At 38.9% G+C, this 18167-nt stretch overlaps 1 protein-coding gene across 1 annotated transcript in view; it reads left to right on the top strand.

Annotated features, from left to right (window-relative positions):
• LOC130166780 (zeta-sarcoglycan) overlaps positions 1–18167 on the top strand; it is a 341932-nt gene that overhangs the window by 170494 nt on the left and 153271 nt on the right. The window contains exon 2 of the mRNA XM_056372533.1: positions 14694–14903. Coding sequence (XP_056228508.1) covers positions 14694–14903 — 210 coding nt within the window. The remainder of the gene's footprint in view (positions 1–14693; positions 14904–18167) is intronic.

Raw genomic sequence — 18167 nt, 5'->3', positions numbered from 1 at the left:
GGGGATCCAGGGTCATGTAGCATGTCGTGGCGCAAAGTCAAGAAAAGGTTTGTGTGTCATGATGACTAATCATTTGCAGCATACAGCCTCAAGTGAAGTTCCTTCCTCCTTTTTTGCGAGATTATTTTGGCCATTTTTGCTTTCAGTTAATAGTGACGCTAGAGATACAGACAGGACGAATGGGGAGAGAAGGAGAAGGGCATGTGTGTCATAAGCACTATGCCTAGATACTGATTTTGACTGTTAGTGTTAAAGTAGCAGTTTGGAAAACTTGCATAATATAGTCATGTATGTAGCCTGCAATGGGTCCTTTTGAGGACATGATACAGAATTAATTTAGTATTGTGTTCAGTTTGGTATCAGGAAAATGAGAATATAAAGTAAATAAGTTTGCTTGCGTCCGTGTGTGTTTGAAACAATGACAGAAAGACGGAGAGAGACATACAGAATGGAGACAGGAAAAATGAGGCACACATGTATGTGTGTGTGTGTGTGTGTGTGTGTGTGTGCATCTGTGGGTGTGTGTATTAATATGTGCTGGGGGGTTGGTGATGATGGAGGAGGCCAGCTCACTGAGCAGGGTCATAAAGCCTGTGTGCTGATTCTGTCACCAGGAAAGATTTACACACACACACACACACACACACACACACACACACACACACACACACACACACACACACACACACACAGGCATCTGACGTACTTGGAGCAGGCGTCCATCACATCTCTGTGTGTCTGCCCTTGGAAATACCCTCCCAACCCCCACCCCCAGTCCACATGATCCCTCCCTATATTTTCTTCTTTTAAGTGTCACTATCTCACACACGCATAAATCCACACAGCCGTCTTTACTATTGTTCTACACTCCCCTTAAGAAATAACGCAGTAGGAGAGAGAAACAGTTATTTTCTCGTCCTTTTCCCAAAGTCACAGCTCTTATCTTCTCTACTGTAACAAACCACACACACAAACTCCTCAATATAACTTCTGTTCTTGCTCTCATTTCCGTCCTTTCTGCCACTCTTCGTGTTCCCGATCTGTAACTGAAGTATGACGTCCCTCGTTGAAACACTGTCACCACATCACTAGCTTTATTTAGACAGTGATTTAGTGGAGTGAAGACTTCCTCGGCACGCCAAACGTTTTGTAATAGGCTTTACAAGACTTGACTGTGGGTGACACTGGAGATGTGAGTTGAGATGTTTTCGTGGTTGTGAATGGGTTGCATAGCTAAGATAAAAAGACATGTATTTGCAGGATTTCTCAAGGAAACTTTCAAGCAGGTTATTATTCTTGAATGAGTGGGAATGAATAGCCCTAGATCTCAAAGATTTTTTTTTTTTTAACAAAAATAAGAAAAATAAAAATGCATTAAAGCCCTTGAAATTAGTATAGTGTTGATCAAAAATGCAAGTACATTTTGGTTCCTCTGTGTGTGTGTGTTTTGTGTGAGAGAACCAGTTACAGGGTTATCGTTGGCATCTGGTGGTAGTTAACAAGCCAAGGCTATGGATATAAAAAGATTTTTCAAAAACGAAAACATTGAGGGAGGCAAGGAGGCTTAAGTGATGCTAAAGGAGGTGGAGGAGTCACCTGTTGCTGTAGCAGTAGAAGCTCAGGCTGGTGGAGAAGAGGACTCTTTAGCTAGCCAGGTAGTCTATCCCAGTGGTTCTCAAAAATGTTTTCATTACATATTGTTATAGCTATGCAACAGCACAGTTTGAGAACCAGTTATCCAGCTAGTCTGCACTCACTGTGATATTAAAACAAAACATGGGTTAAGCATAGAAAGAAAGTGGGATGACCTTACATTGCCTTTGTAGAATCAAAGTGAAAAATCTTCATTTCCCCTTAGGCACCTGTATGACGCATATGCATCTCTGAAACTGATTTGAAGATGTATTCTACTTCACTTTCAATAGCAAGTAGAAATGTCAAGCTAGCAACAGGTCATTACAGCAACAAGGTTATTATGATTATTAAGATTTAAAAAGTCAAGTACTCCATAATCATTCAGGAAAAAAGAGAAAAAAAAATCTCTACTCAGTCAGTGTCACTTTTAATTGTTTGGTAGACACCAGTGTCCCATTCAAAGATGTGTGTGTGTCCTCAAAGTATGCCACTGAGTAGATGATATTTAAAGGTTAAAATAACATGTTATGTTCCTTGTTCATGTATTAATGACTAGTGGTCATGAAATAAAAGGCATATTAAACAAGGTTACAATTAAATCAAACACATAGCAAAACATGTGTGAAATAAATCACATCAAATCATGTGTAGAATAATAAATACATGTACAGTGTAAATACAGTGTTAAAGGAGAGTGATTTGTAAAGATGTAAAAGTGAAAAAAAATGTTGACTATGTAAAACAGAATAAATGTTGACAGTTGATGGAATTGCGGTGAGTTTAATTGTAGGTAGATAAAAGTATGGGCTTAAACTTGTCATTTACTGTTGTTTACCATTTGCCTGTTAATAGCACCTCTGCTTGAATGAATTACAGCCAAGAAGGTGGTATGCATCAATGTTTTTTTGGCCATTTTTTGACCATTGATATATATTTTCTTTTCCTGAATTTATTTTAGTTGTTCAAAAATTTTCCTTGTCCGGCCCATTATATCATTGAGAGTGCATATTTCATAGGAGGTACCATTATGTTAATCGGTGATAACTGAGGTCCTATAGTGACAATGAAGTGAACACATCTTGTTCTATTTATAATAACAATTGTGGCTTATCATATGCACACAACTGTAAATGAAGACTGTAAACCACAACTGAGGTTTGGTTGCAAAATTGATTTGAACAACACCCAGATTTTGTAGCAAGAAAGAAATCTTCACCTTTTATGTTGTGTGATTTGATGTGGTAACTTTCTACACACCACACCAGGAAACGGCATATTCACTCATCAGCTTTTGTTGTGACTTTCAAAGAGCTGTAAAAAGCAGACTGCATCGCCAGCAAACTCTTTCCATGACGCTTTTCATCTATCTCTCCAGGAGGAGGAAAAACCCAAGCTTAAGCCTGTTGTTGTTGGCGGTGTTTAACAGTGGCAGCTTTTTGACTGACAGATACTGACTCAGTGGGAGGCAGCATGCCAGAGAGAAGGAAAGGGAGGGAGGGAGGCTGAGAAAAAGAAATCACAGATATTGGAAGAGCAAGAATTGGGATGAAACGGAATTCAGGGGGAGTAGGACAAACAAATATAATGACAGAAAAAGAAAGAAAAAAGGGAGAGAGGAAGTGCTAACCCCAGGAAGGTTCAACATCTATTTGAGACAGTAGTGGACAGCATTGTTACTTTGCAGACCTTACCCACAATCCAACAAGAAAGTTATAGGAGTTGGGTGATAAATCAAATACATTCCATTATTCTGAGCTTTTGTTTTGGAACAATGCGAGAAATGCCTAAATCGCGAAATCCATATAAGCTGTCACTCAAATGCCAGTGCCAGCACTTATCTGTAGTTACAACAGTAATGTAGACTGTCGCCATGTCCTTGGAGCCTGCCCTTCTGAACTTTGCCAGTTAACGGCAAGCTTAAGTATTGACAGCCTCAGCCTTTGAAGTCTATGAAGTAATAGCAAAGTAATGTAGTAATGTTACCTCACTGATATGGAAATGCTTACGGTTTTGCAAGGTCTGACGTGGAACAGATCACTGTGCTGTATGAAGTTTTTTAAAAACTCCACAGCGTTTTCCATGCATAGGTTCTACTTGGATGGCCTGCCAGGTAGATGAAATTGCTTGGTTTAAACTGAGGTAAATCTTACAATAGACATAAACTGCAGGAACTGAGTCGGGACTAATATTTTGCCTAGCTAGCAAAGTGTACCTCACTGCATATGAGGTCTTTAGGGTACATTTGTAAATTGTAGTCAAAGAATATAACTGTCCCCCTCTAAACTGCATGGGTCTCTCCATACACATCTGTCACGTGCCATGTTATTCACCACAACAAGTGAATTCTCAATGTATGGGAAACCCTGCTCCATTAGAACTAAAGGTAGCAGCACAATAAACCTGTTACAGTACCTGAAACAAAAGCAAGCAGTGGAATTGGAGCAATGTGTCACTCCTGGAGATTCTGATGCCAGCCCATGTCCCGAATCCAACACAGCAAAAATGTCCCTAACTTTCCAGTTTCACCACATATGACAAGAAAGGTTATAGTTAATAACGTTGTTGTTGTTGATATTACGGCATATAAACAAATCAGTGACACTGATTTGACATTGAAGAAATTTGAGATATCACCCAGCCTTTATGTTAGCATTACATTAGTAATGTGTACATAGCCATATGTGACACTGCGGATACAGTGACAATTCAATACTGCCATTGTGTTTATAGCAGTATGAATTAAAGTGTGCAGTTGAAACAAGACTCTGTGTGGCCATAGATAACCACAAAGCTGCTATACAACACAGGGCTGACTGCAATACAGAACTGAGCATCTAACACATCTAAAAACAAATTTGTAGCACAGATGCGTCTCTTTGTAAGCAAGTGGAAAAGTGTAACCAAATCCTCACAATTTTGGATCAGCAGATGCTGGTTCAGGACTATGGAGAGCTCCTTGTTGTCCAGTACTGTGCAGACTACAGAGATGTCCATGGTGCTGAAATACTGTTGTGGATTAGCAATGTTTTTGCAATGCATAATATATTATTGTGACTCAATGTTCAGCCTTAGCAAGTGCTACAACGTAACACTTGCCAAAACAATCAAAATAAATTCAGTAACTTCTCAGTTAAAACATTTCAAATAAAGCTAATGTCAAACTGTCAACATATTATCTGCTTATTTTGCTTACACTGAACAGTTTATCAACAAACTACCATGCCACTCCTTTCATACTGAGTGTACTCTGAAGTGGTTACAGAAATTGAAGGAGATACTCATAGAAAATATTATTATGAATGTTCAACAGTTGTCATTGTGTGTCGTGATGAATAGGCCTTGAGTGTGTGGGGAAACCACCAAGTTGTTACCATCTACAAATGAATGAAAGAGATGAATGTCAAGCCTCCTAAACTAGAATTCATAACCACAGCCCATCCAGGTACTGGTACCGTAGTTGCTGCACCCAGCATTCAATCTCACTTTGTACCTGCTAGCATTACAAAACGGTCATTGCTTAATAACTTACAGGCAGGTAATATCAGATACTGCAGAACAGATAGTATGGGCTTTGAATTGAAAGGCTCTAGGTGTAGTGATGTCTTTATTTTGACAGCCAGGAAGATAAAAAAATATTTTCTATCCTTTCAAATATTTAAGATGAAAGGGCACTTTTAGATAAGATGATGAGTTTGTGGGCAGTTTTATGTAAAGAGCACAGCAAGCCACATATGTAGATTGGCTGGAAGGGATGATTTTTTTCTTGCTTAACCTCCATAATGAAACTAAAATTACCTCTGAAACACTGCTCTATTGTCCAACTGTTGTGTTGTTTGCTAAACTGTTTCTTATGATAGAAAGTATAAACATGCATTTGCCAATATGCACTTAGGTCTGCTATGGGAAAGTGGCAATGGATAGCGGTTTCCAACCATCAATTTTCAACCAATTTTGTGCAACCATGCAGTTTAAAAACCCATTCATCCTTCAGCTACCTACTAAGGCAAATATCCTTTATAGCAGCATGTGAGATGCAATGGCATGAGGTGACAGCTGGTCTGCGGTGTGGAAACTTCCTTGCTGACCAGGTTGGGGACCAATGGGAGAGTAAAGCTGCCAATCAAAAAGTAACATCAGGATCTCTATTTTTCCTTTGCTTTACCAGCTTTTCCCTCTTTATGTATCTCCCTCTCATCTGGCATCTCTTGTTTCCCTTTTTCATTTCCATCATCCGCTAATTAGTCTCGTGGGTACTGGAAAAAAAACGAAAGACATCATTGGATAGAGATAAAGCTAGAGAGAGACAAATGAGAACAACTTTTCACTCCAGAGCCTCTATAAATAGAGGCGGTAGTAGAAAGCAGCCGCTTTAGAACCAAAGCAGGGTTTCAGCAAACACCAACATAAGATGAACAGGGAAACACGTTGATGAAGGAAATTGAATTCTCCAGAAACACCACAGCAGGGCTTGTTTGTTTAAACAGCTTAACACAACCCATGTCTTAATTTGGAACCAAAGTGTGAAGCTGAAAGAGTGTGGTGGTAATGGTGGATAGATGGGCGTACAAAGTATTCAACTTCAAAACTGGTGCAGGTATCCTCCTTCCAACCTGTTCCCAACCAGCAGTCGTCTTGGTTTCCTTTAAGCGTAAAAGAAGTCTCTGACCTTAAGCAGTAGTAGTTTCATAAACATAAACTTACTTTAATCGAATAGGGATAGATCAAAAATGCTCAAATGAATCACTTGGATAACATATCTATGATATAATGAAGACTTATATTGATGAAGTACAGGATGATATATTGCTTTTTCCAGTAGAAGCTGGACATTTTTTAATAAATGAAAAGTAGACACTTTAGACTTAGTCATATAAAACATACTGTGCCTGTGGAAGATATTCACTTGATTTAATTAATTCACACAGCTGAAGCTTTATATTAGTTGCAGATAAACTCTGGAACACATCTTTGCATAAAAAAGAGAACTGGGTGGCATCCTTTTAATGGTCACTATGAACAGGATCAGTTATTACAGTAAGTAAAAATAGTTTGTGTTCATATAGGGACCTATTGCAACTTGTAATAGACTTTAAAAATTCTATCCTCAAAAATTCTCAGCAAAAAAAGTGATTTGAAAAAAATATCTGTTGCTAAAAATTGCTATTGTTTTAGTATATGTATTAGTACGAGTGAAGTAATACAAGCTTTGGCTAATATTATACATGTCATAAACTGAGGCTTCACGGTAGCATGGGCTATGTTGAAGGTCACTCTGACACAAAGGCCACCATGCTGTCCTAAACTAACACGAAAACATGGTAGATCATGTCAGGAATTGACTTGTCCTTTATCTACTGTCACACTTTTCTGAATGTTTTTAAACCTTTCTTTTTTTAGTTTCTGTCCCTCTCTCTAATGCGGCTATGCCTTCGTTCTCTCTCTCTGCCTGTCACAGGTTGTTTATATGGTACCAGCTGTTGTGCTTTTGGCTTAGTTGTGTGTGTGTGTTGGGGCAGGGAGCTATTTTTTTTATAGCCCACTGGGGACTTTAACTTGAACATACACCAGCCCATGGGACTGGTGTCACCGTGGGGACAAAAATTGAGATCCCCACAGGTAGACACTGCTTTCTGAGGGTTAAGACTTGGATTCAGAGTTCAGGGTTAGAATTTGGTTTTGTTTTTGCTCAGGGTAAGGGGCTGGGGAATGTATTAAGTCAATGAGTGAAACAAGTTTGTGTGGTGTGTGTGTTTCCTCACATGGCTATCTTTGTGAGGAGTTTGAGTTTTATGCCTTGAATTATGCATTAATGCATGAATGTGAATGCATTGTTTCAATGAGTTTCCTCACAAATATAGGAGTATGAAGGTGTGTGCTGTTGTGAGAGAGTGCAAGAGTTGTCCTTTTAAGCCTTCTCTTTTTACACTAGGCCTGCAGCACAACCTCCTAAATCTGTTGGAATAGTGAACGCGTCAGTGCACAGTATCCTAGTTTGTGTGTGTGCATGCCTGTGTGTATGCATTGTTTGTTAGCCGATGTTCCTGTGTTCCTTGTTTGCTGATGCACATATCTGCAGTGTGATTGTATGTCTGTCCATACGTGTGTTTGCTTGTTTGTGTGGAATTCTCTTTGTGCATTTGTTTTACTACAGTTTGTGTGCGTGTGCATGAATGCATGCGTGCGCGCGCGTATGTGCGTTTGTGAATGTGAGTGTTGTGATCCATCCACTGGCTGAACACCTGAGTGCCCACAGTGACAGGGATGGTAGACTGTCCAAACCAACAACCTACAGCCAACACAGAGTGCTCCCAGTTCATTTGGCTTACTGTTTTATCACATAGGCACCAACACACTCACATACATATGAAAAGCAAATGCATATGCCTTGTTGCATGTGGAAGTACTGTACAGAAATCCCTTGTTATGTTATGTTATCTGTCACACATACAGTGTGCTCACCTGATCCCCCTACAGTGTACAGCTGTTTTTATTCGTATATTTTCCCATTGCCTTAACTGTACATGCTTTACTAGTACAGAATTTCACAGTACAATGACAAAAAGTCCTTTACAAACAAAATGAAAACAGAAATAATTGGTATTTAGAAAGGTAAATAAGGTAATGAAAGGGACAGTTTATATTAAAGTGATAATAAATGGTTGTCTTTTCTGCCTTTTTTAAAAGCTATGGAAATAAAATATATATTAAAATCTCTAAACAAAACCAAAACCATGTCATGTAGAAATATACAGTAACCCCTGCAACAGAAGATGTAAAGAGAGTCAAGTCAATTTTTATTTATGAAGTGCCAAATCACAACAGAGGTTATCTCAAGGCACTTTTCAAATAGAGTCGGACTAGACCGTACTCTTTAGAGTGTGTCCAGCAATTACATGGATAAGATGACAGAAATGGTCCAACAAAACACACACACAGTAATAATCTATTGCTAGGATGAGTTTGGATTGTTTTCTCCCATGCTCTACACTCAGACACAACATTATGGACTATTTAAGTTATTGTCATTTTGTGAAAAGCGCAGCATCATTAAATCCATTGTAGTCTTTTATCATTTTTTTCTGATGAGAATATCATATATGTAGAAAACCACATAGAGAGTCTTCATCCCATTGCATTTCATAATTATCCAAATAATGTATCCAGTGTTTTGCATGGATGACCCCAGTGCTTTTATTTCCACTTAAAGTAATAATCCATCACCAAAAGTTCATGAAGTTGTTGGCATTAGCAGTTAAAGCCACGATGGCCAGCGAAAAAGGTCACAAATGCAAGTCCAAGAAAACCACATCACAATAATGGCCTTAATTGACTGTGAATGTGGGGACAGTGCAGTACTGAAACACCACACCATAGAATGTTAATGCAAGTCCATAAGGATACACTGATTGGCATTCATATATTGAATAGGTTCACAACAGAGAAATCAACTCAGATTTCATATATCTTTAGTGATCAGTATACAACAGAGACCAGGAGTTGCCTGGAAATGGAGGTTCCAAATGACTGAGTAGCTGAAAAGACCCTTGACTTTGAAGTAATATTTCAACACAGTAACATTCTGGCAAATAATGTAGAAAAGAAAGGCCTATGATTTATCAAGCCACTGTATTTTCAACCATAACAAGTATATAATTGAACAGTAGAGAAAACATACAGCGGTCCTTACTCAAAAAAGAAGCAACATTGTTAGTTTATTTATAACCCGTACTCTCAAGGTGCAGTAATTCATAACAGCATTTATTACACAACTTTAGTTAAAATTTGTGTCTATATTCTTTCCCCTCTTGCAAAAAGAAAGGCTGCTGTTTTTACCAGCTGCCAGCGCAGGGCTGGTATTATTTTTACCTTCTGAGTCTGTGCATGTGTATATGTGTATCATCTTGGCACAATGTTGTCCTAGAGACACCTACTGTAGCAGGAACTACCACAGAGGCGGATTTGAGTACTTTTGCCGGTGTCTGTCTGTGAACTGATTTTATCACATCAATTGCATAACAAACGTGCAGTATACAGACAAACAACAAACTTTACAGGTGTGTAGTTGAGATCAAAATAAAGGCAGAGGGTAAAAATGAATGTGGTCTGACCTGTGACTACCGAGTACTGATGGGTTGGAATGTCAACATGTCGACAGGCATTGCTGTTGGTTTGATCCCATTGCAAGATGGTTTCTAGTTTTTCTACTGCAGATGATCAGGAAACCAAATGGTGCTACAGGACAAATACCCTTGACGTTTATCTCTCTTTATTTCAGAGTGTTGTCAATCTGACAACAACAAAAATGTACTTCACTTAATGCTAGCTTTACTTTCTTTAATTAACTGGACGTGGAAGAAGGACCCTAACCCTAAGTTATCAGGTTCACACAAAAAACTTAGTGTTTCATATTCACCACTTACCTATCCTTTTCTTACACAAATGCTTTCCTTGGGAGCTTGAATTGAAAAGCCAAAGAGTAAGAGAAATGGAGAGAGAATGTCAAGGCTATCAGAAGCGGAGTGATATTGGAGCAGTGGTCTTGAGTATAAGCAGATGGGAGGAGAGGCTGTGTGATGCTGGCTGACAGATACACTGGATCGCCCCCAGCACTTCACAAATAGCAGCAGCACCAATCGGCAGTGTGCATACTAATTACACTTTGACATGGATTTTAGTTATGAAACGAAATCTTAAGCTGTGTGAATTTTGTGTCTACAAGTCTGTCCATCCATACATTTATTCATTATCCACCCATGTCTCCATGTCAAGTCCATGCATATCCACCCATCTGTCAATTTATCTTGCTTTCACATACATTATCAAACAGCGCACGTGTGCATCTGCTCCCACTCTCTGCCTTTATTGGCAACGTCCACCAAACTGAATCTTGACTTGACACATACATCCCACATACATTAACATTCATTTAGTTACATAATAAGAGCAGATGACTCTGTGCGTCAATGTCCGATTCCTCTGAAATCTCTTCCCGGACATGCTCAGAAGCTTCATTTTACACCAAGAAAGGACATGCCTATGGAACTGCACATCAGGGAACTGAAATCTATTTTTTTTTATCAGATTTTACATTGACAGCTATATACTTGCCATCATCACAATGATATCCTGACTCGTATGGCTGACAACTTGGACCAAGCCATGAGCTGTTATCTACTACAAAGAACTCTTATGAACTTGCAATAAGAGGGTAAATTTGTGATTGCCTATTTGTCATAATGGATTTTGAAAGTCTTTTTTATGTGAAATGAAACTGCTTGAAAGATGAAAGACAATTTCATAGAAAGACTTCATCAAGTAATATCTCCTGTTGTCTGATCTCCTGTTATTAGCTCTTGGTAAAGTAATAATGTTTAGTTTTTGCTTCTCTTTTTTTCAGGGTTGTGGAGGTGGATAAGTCGTATGTACGGCTCGCAATCATATATTTCATTTCTCTCATTTGTCTTTCGTCTTCTCCCTGCCCTCCTTCATCTCTTCCCATCTTCTCTTCATCTAATCCTCAAAGCAAAGAGCTGAGCCTCAGTCTTGTCACATGTGGATACCATCTGTGAGTGTGTTTTCCATACATGTGTGTCTACTACCTGAAATTGGATGACATTGGCCATATCAACCCCCCCACATTGACATCTGATTTTCAGCAGTGCTGTGTGTGCGTTGCCCAACTGCAACCAATTACATAGAGAAAAGTAAAACCCTTTAAATGTTGCATAACATTTGAAAGGCTCTAAGCGTTGTGTTAAATTGATGAATGCTAAATTTTGGTCCTACAATGAGGAGATTTTTGTTCCTTACTGTGCTATTTGTGTTTCTTAGTCGCACATAGTGTGGCAAAATGTTGTGGTGAAAACAGTCAGTAATTTCTCTAAGCTGTTGTCTAATCATGATCTGGAAGCTACAGTAACAAATTGATAAATAAACAAACAAACAAACAAATTGGCTCTGCTGAGATCATCGTTAGACCACAGTTGACAGTATGTTGTAATGGTTACCATGGTGACGTGGCTCTCGTAGCTGTTGCTTTTATGGCTTTCAAGATATCATGATGTTAATAAAGTAAGGTCACGCTGTGCAGGGCCTCCAAGCTGTGGTGCACCATGGGATTGATTGATGACCCTGTTGTCAGTTCAATCTAAAAAATGCATTGGAAGAGGCAGGGGTGGATGGAGGGATCAGTGTAGGACAGAAGAAAGGAGGGAGGAAAAGGGGGAAAACAAAATGAATTGATAAAGAGTGGAAAGGAAGAAAGCAATGACGTGAGTTAATAAAACAGGATGAGAAAGAATGTAGAGATGGTGAGAAGTATGCAGTTGGGATGCGTGGGAGAAGGGGAAAGAGAGGGCAGGGACAGAAAAGTGCTTTAGATGTGAATTAAGAGAGGAAGAAACTAACTGAAATGTTTGAGAAGTGGCAATGAAGATGGATAGAATGAGCAAGGATAGTTCTGAGAGAAAGACTGAGATACAAGAAAAGGGTGACAAAGCGAAGGGAGTGGGGGATTTTCTGTGGCAAAAGACTGTGTGAAACAGTATGAAATCATATGATATTTGATATATGGAATTGGGGAACTATAGCGGGATGAGAAAATATTTTATCAAGGTGATGCATGGCTCTGAGAGAAATGTGACAAGTCATAGATACAGATGCAAGACAGTGAATGAAGAGTATAAAAGGGGATGCTTACAGTACATCACAGAGTAACAGAAGTCAAGAAACTGACCAGAGACAATCCAAAAGTCATTCTGAATCATGTAATCACTCAGCTATTGATTTAGTGATGTGCCTGCTGAATACTTAGATAAAATGATCACTAGCCCACCCCAAAACTCTATTCCATAGCAATACCCTGCTATTAATTCATATGCATTGTATCTGCACAGACTGAACAGATGCGCCCATAAAATGAAACAGATCAACCAGCTGAGAACATTGCAAGAGAATTTCCTCACTTTGAAAAGGCAAAACATCATTAATCCATTAGCCCACTTGACAAACATTAAGACCTCTCTGTACTTGGCATTAATATGTGTCTCATATCCAGTCTGTGCCTAGATCAAAATTAGTTGGATTACATTTACACCAAAAAATTTATTGCATATTTTGTATTCACATTAAAAGTAGCTTCATCTTTATTCTGCCAAAAAAACGGATTGCAATATGTGTTTTCATCGCCTCCTTCAAATCTGAATAAAATGCTGTATTTTTCTTGTCATCCATTTTTCACAAATATATTGCTGTGCTAAACTTTTAATGATTGCTACACATTGAATTCACGCTTCATAGTTAATGCAGCCACATGTATTTCTGTGCACCTTTGGAGATAATTTTCTTAATTGCCTTTTCATTGCATCTTGGATGCATTTCCGCATGGATTTGTTTTCTTTTTGCTCTGTTTTATTACAGTTCAGTCACTGAGTAAAGCAGTTAATTCAGGTGGAAAATGGTTCCAGGAGTGTAAAGGAAAACACACCACTGTGTTGGATTGTGTAACACACCGTCGCTGTTCAGAGGGACAGGACTGTTCAGACTGATATTGTTGAGATTACTGCTCTTAGCTATTCTTAGTAGCTTTTCAATATAAAATGAGTAATTTTTATTTTTCTGATGGGGGGATTTAAAGGTGCTGCAAGTCCTTCAGTATCTGTAGTGAGATTATACTGTATATTACCACAACAGGCATACACAAAAAATCTCAAAACTCCAGACAAAAGTTAAATTTTGCTAAGTTTCCAAGGTGATTTTACATTGTCACAGCATCAACAGCTCAGTAGGTCCTTGCTTTTTGTGTATAAGAAACAGAACCCCTGTGGAGATACAGATAGTACGCTGATATTTGTCTCTGAGACTCTTCCACTGAAAACCCAGCAAAACGTGAACAGGCCAAGTCTGCTTTTCTTTTCTTTTTTTTCCCCTCTTTACTCTGCAGTCAAGGCAAGAGTCAGCATTTTTGTTTCCCATCAAGGCTTGTTGCTGTCATCATGTGTGAGTATATGGAGAGAAAGTATTGCGCGGAGAAAAAAAAATCAACAGTCGCTGAGGTGTTAAGGTCATGCAGTCTCAGCAAGTAAAGACATAATGTGTGTGTGTGGGTGTGGGAGAGAGTGAGAGACCGATAAAGAGAGAGAGGTGCCGAAGTGAGATAGGAAGTGAATTAGGGAGAGAGAAAGGGAGAGGGTGAGCGAGAGAAAAAATCTGAGGTAGAGAGTGCGAGAGAGTTAGTCAGAGATCGTAGAGATAGTAGTGCCTTGCAGTCAGTTTCCATATCTCTTGTCACCAATGACTCCTCCTGCTCCACTACAACTAATGGACTCTGTCCTCCTCTGCTGTCTTATCTGCCCCCTCTCTCATCCCCTCTCTTTCTCTCTCTCTCCATCCTCTCTTTCTATCTCTTACTACTTGATGCTGTGTTATCTCTCCACGTCACTACTCCACCTCTATCTTATTTTTTATCACCTTTTGGTCTCTCTCTTGCACGCTCACTCCTGCTCTCCCTCACTTTTCCTCTCTTTCAATCTCTCATGCTTCATGTCTATCTTTCTCTCTCCAGTCCACTCATGTTCTGCTTCTCCTCTTTATCTTCAACTTTTTAGTAGAGTTTCTATCCTTCCCTCCACCATGACCAAATCCACAAAAGTTCATCCGCTCCCTCTCTCTGCCGTATCTTTTCCTGCACTGCATGGATGGAAAAAGGGAGGAATAAACATGCCACTTCTGTCTTCTTTCTCCCCCTTTCTCCTTAAAATCTTTCCTTTTATGCTCTCCTAGCTTCTGTGCAGAGCTGAACGAATGGAGATTTTCACTCCAAAATGAGAAACTTGCAGTTATAAAGAAAAAGAGAAATCGGAAGGGGTATATGTTAACTCAATGAGTCACTAAACTAATGTCAGCTGACAAATGATGACAATTTTCCCGACACTGAATTCATTCAAAATGGATTCACAGTTTTAAGGAAATTAGTTCATCAACATAAATTTGAAGATCTAAGATCTCATAAAAACGTGTGATCCTTATGTGTGTATTCGTTATGTTCGTGTGTTTTTCAGATGACACAGGAGCAGTATATCCTTGCGGCGCAGCCCAACCCGCTCCACCAACGGGGGGCGTCGGTGTGTGGTGCCCAAGTATACCCAGCAGTGGGAATCTACGGCTGGAGGAAGAGATGCTTGTACTTCTTCATCCTCCTGCTTCTCGTTACAATGATCGTCAACCTGGCGCTCACCATCTGGATCCTCAAAGTCATGAACTTCACCCCGGTAAGAGGCGTGTCTGTCTGTGTGTGTGTGTGTGTGTGTGTGTGTGTGTGTGTCGTTAAAATGCCAGGATATTATATGGTTTTGGTTTTATGTCTGAGTTTATGTGAGGAACCTGTAAGAGGTGGTTTAAAAGGTTTCTTCTAATGTAGTGCAACATGAGAGTGATGATAAAATCAACAGCTGTACAACAGGAGTGTGTGTGTGTGTGTATTTGTATATATACCCATGCACCTGTGTGCATATGTGTATAATATAGGTACACCAGTTATATAGTTGCACAATAAATCAAGTGGATATAGTCCTGTCGGTTAGAATTATATCTCATTCAATTAGTGTTGTCCACTCTTGCTGAATATGATGTTTGTTTGCATATTAAATGTTAAATGTTGAATGTTAAATTAACACTATATTATGACTGTTATTCTCACACATTTAGCAGCATTTAGATTGAAAAGGGACGCACATCATTTCGTCATTTAGTTTTGATCTAAATGCTGTTTTTGTGGACCCATTCAAGTCTCTGTGGAAAATGCTATGTGTTATTTTGGTGAAAGAACAAAACAATTCCTCATATTATACTTAGAGTCTTGTCCAAATCAATGAAACTGAGATTTCCCCAAAATCCTTAGTTCAAAAAGAGGATGTTAGACAACGTTTTTATTGCTGTGCCCTTTGGCTCCTCGACCCTGGGTCTCCAGTACTTTTTTTTTAATTTTGCTCAACTGCTTAATATGGTTTATTTTGCTTGTGGATGTGTGAATTATTCCCCAGCAAAGGTGGAAGTAATGCGAGAGGCTTTAGAGCCGCAGAGGTGGTTTCTGCTTCCTACCTGCCTGTCAAGACTTTTTTTTTTTTTTTAACCATGACTGGGATCTTTATTGAACCTTAATCAAGTGGTTTCAGTGCCTAACCAAACCTTAACTTAACAGCTGTAGCCACAGGGGTAGATCACAAAGCTGTAATATAATTCATTTTCAACCAGTATATCATATGTGTTGTTTTGGAAGACTATGTCAGAAGCCATATTTTGTTTAGTTTGATAGTTAAGACTAATTGTTAAAATACTTCTGCAGTGGCTGCACTGAATCTTTGGTAACCCCTCTGTGAAATAGTGAAATCAGCTGATTCAGTCCAAACATTGAAAACTCAAAGCCTGTTTTTATTTACTGACTTTTAGGTGTAACTGACATTATTAGTGCCACGGGTGCTCAGCTCCGAGGCACTCCTCTACAGCTAGAATAGCTGAGAGGAGTGCCTCGGGGCGGAACCCGAGGCATCTATTAATCTTCTGTTTCGGGTTTATTATTCTTCCGCCAAATTTCGGCGCGTAACTCGTCCCGCAGCTTTGAGAAAACCCCGGTAATATATACATCAATACGTGCGTCTTGATCCCGCAAGGGGTGCTATGACTTTTGGTGTTAAAATTCAAATTTTTCCCAAAGTTATTCCCAAAAAACTGGGAATAAATAATGCAATAGAAATGCATTGGAATTTTCTTTAGAAACCCACCTTTTTTCTACAAAATTGCACCTTTTTGCTGAGTCACCCAGCTCTCTCATACCTGCACGTAGAAATGTGATTCAAACTGTAAAACGGAGGAAAACTTCTGCTCTCTCAAAAAGACGGGAACTGTTTTTACATAACATGTAAACTTTTCAAACTGTGAGCACTCAAAGGAGGAGTGCAAATCACTTTTTCTTCAAAGTTAGAGTGAAAGCGTCAGTTGGCTAGAGTGCGTGAAGCAGTAAAAAATAACCTTTATTTTTATTTTTAACTCGAGCTCGCGGCCAAACCGTAAAAAGGAGACAAATAATTCTTTCTGAAAATGTAGACATAGTTGTTGGGATTCATAAAATGTAACTTTGACAGGCAGGGTCTCCACAAAATTTAAACGGGGGTGGCGAGTCCGGCAGCAATACCTGTCTCACTCTCATTGACACCTAATGTAATCGTCTTTTTTTTTCAAAAGAATCTCTCTCTGTCTTCGCACTGAGCTTACGCACTCATTTTAAGGAATATCTGAATAAAATAGAGACTGTAGAAACTTCTGGCTTCAGTGTTTGGCACGGTCTTTTCGGTTTATGAAAAGAAGTAACGGTTTTCTCATAATTTGCAGTTGTTTTGAAGCCATGTAGAAGCCAAATTCTGGGCAGATTTTCACATTGCCATGGCAACGGCAGCTCCTGACCTGAGTGCGTGCCTGCGTGCGCCTAGCAACCAGATAACCAACTCTCCAAGCTCTGCTAGCTTTACATTAGCCGCATGTTAGGTCTTAAATTACATTTAGTTAGGTCTTAAATATTTAAGTCCATTTACTGCTTCCTTCGTTGCTTTTTTTTTTGTTTTGTTAAAAGAGTGAATGAAGTTGTGACGGTCTCCCAGTAATGTTAAATTTAGCACAGAAAAAAACATAATAGTGGTAATTTAAATAGCAGTTCATGGGATTTATTAACCCTCAGGGGTCCCTCTGTCCTTTTTTGGACATTTTCTTTACTTTTCTTATTTGATTTGCTGATCATTTTGGCTGTGTTACAGCTGAAGGTATGGATTTCTGCAAGAAAGTGTCCTTTTTGACATATTTTCAAAATCTAATGTCAGTTACTGTTACAGGTCTATTATACACTGGTAACACATTTTGTACCCTCTGGGGTTCCTCACGTCCAAAAAAGGACAAACAAAGAAAATGCTATAAAATTATCAATATTTTTTTCTGCTTTTTTTGCATATATCTCTTAAACCACTTCAGTTCTGCTCAAACCTACCAAATGATTATTAGTTTTCAGGATTTTAACCCTTTAAATGCCAGTTTGTAGACATGTTGCCTCTTGTTTTATTAAAAAAAACAAGACAGAATATGAGATATTTTCCACATAATACATGATTGAGGGATGTGACATTGTTTTATATCAGAGTCTTTTATATCAAGACATTTCTCAAAACCAGAATATGATCAGGGTGACTTATGAACACTGGAAATAAATCATGTACTCATCCCGGCAGTAGCCCCCGTGGCACTCAAAATTTCCCTGGAATTTTCTAGTTTTTTATGCTCTTCTTTTATTAAGTGTTAAAACCCTTTTGTTTTTGCTCTGGTTTATTTATTTGGCTCTTATCTTTTACTGCACTTATTTTTGGAAAGCACTTTGAGACACAATGGTTTTGTGTTTTTAAAAAGCAAAATGTAGTACAAAAGTACATTTCACTTGTCAGTGATTGGGAGAAAGAACCACCGGTGAAACATCCACTGTAGGTAAAAATAAATAT

This window comes from Seriola aureovittata, chromosome 3 (assembly GCF_021018895.1).
Source record: "Seriola aureovittata isolate HTS-2021-v1 ecotype China chromosome 3, ASM2101889v1, whole genome shotgun sequence".
Classification (NCBI taxonomy): Eukaryota; Metazoa; Chordata; class Actinopteri; order Carangiformes; family Carangidae; genus Seriola; species Seriola aureovittata.
This window is presented reverse-complemented; position numbering and strand designations above follow the sequence as displayed.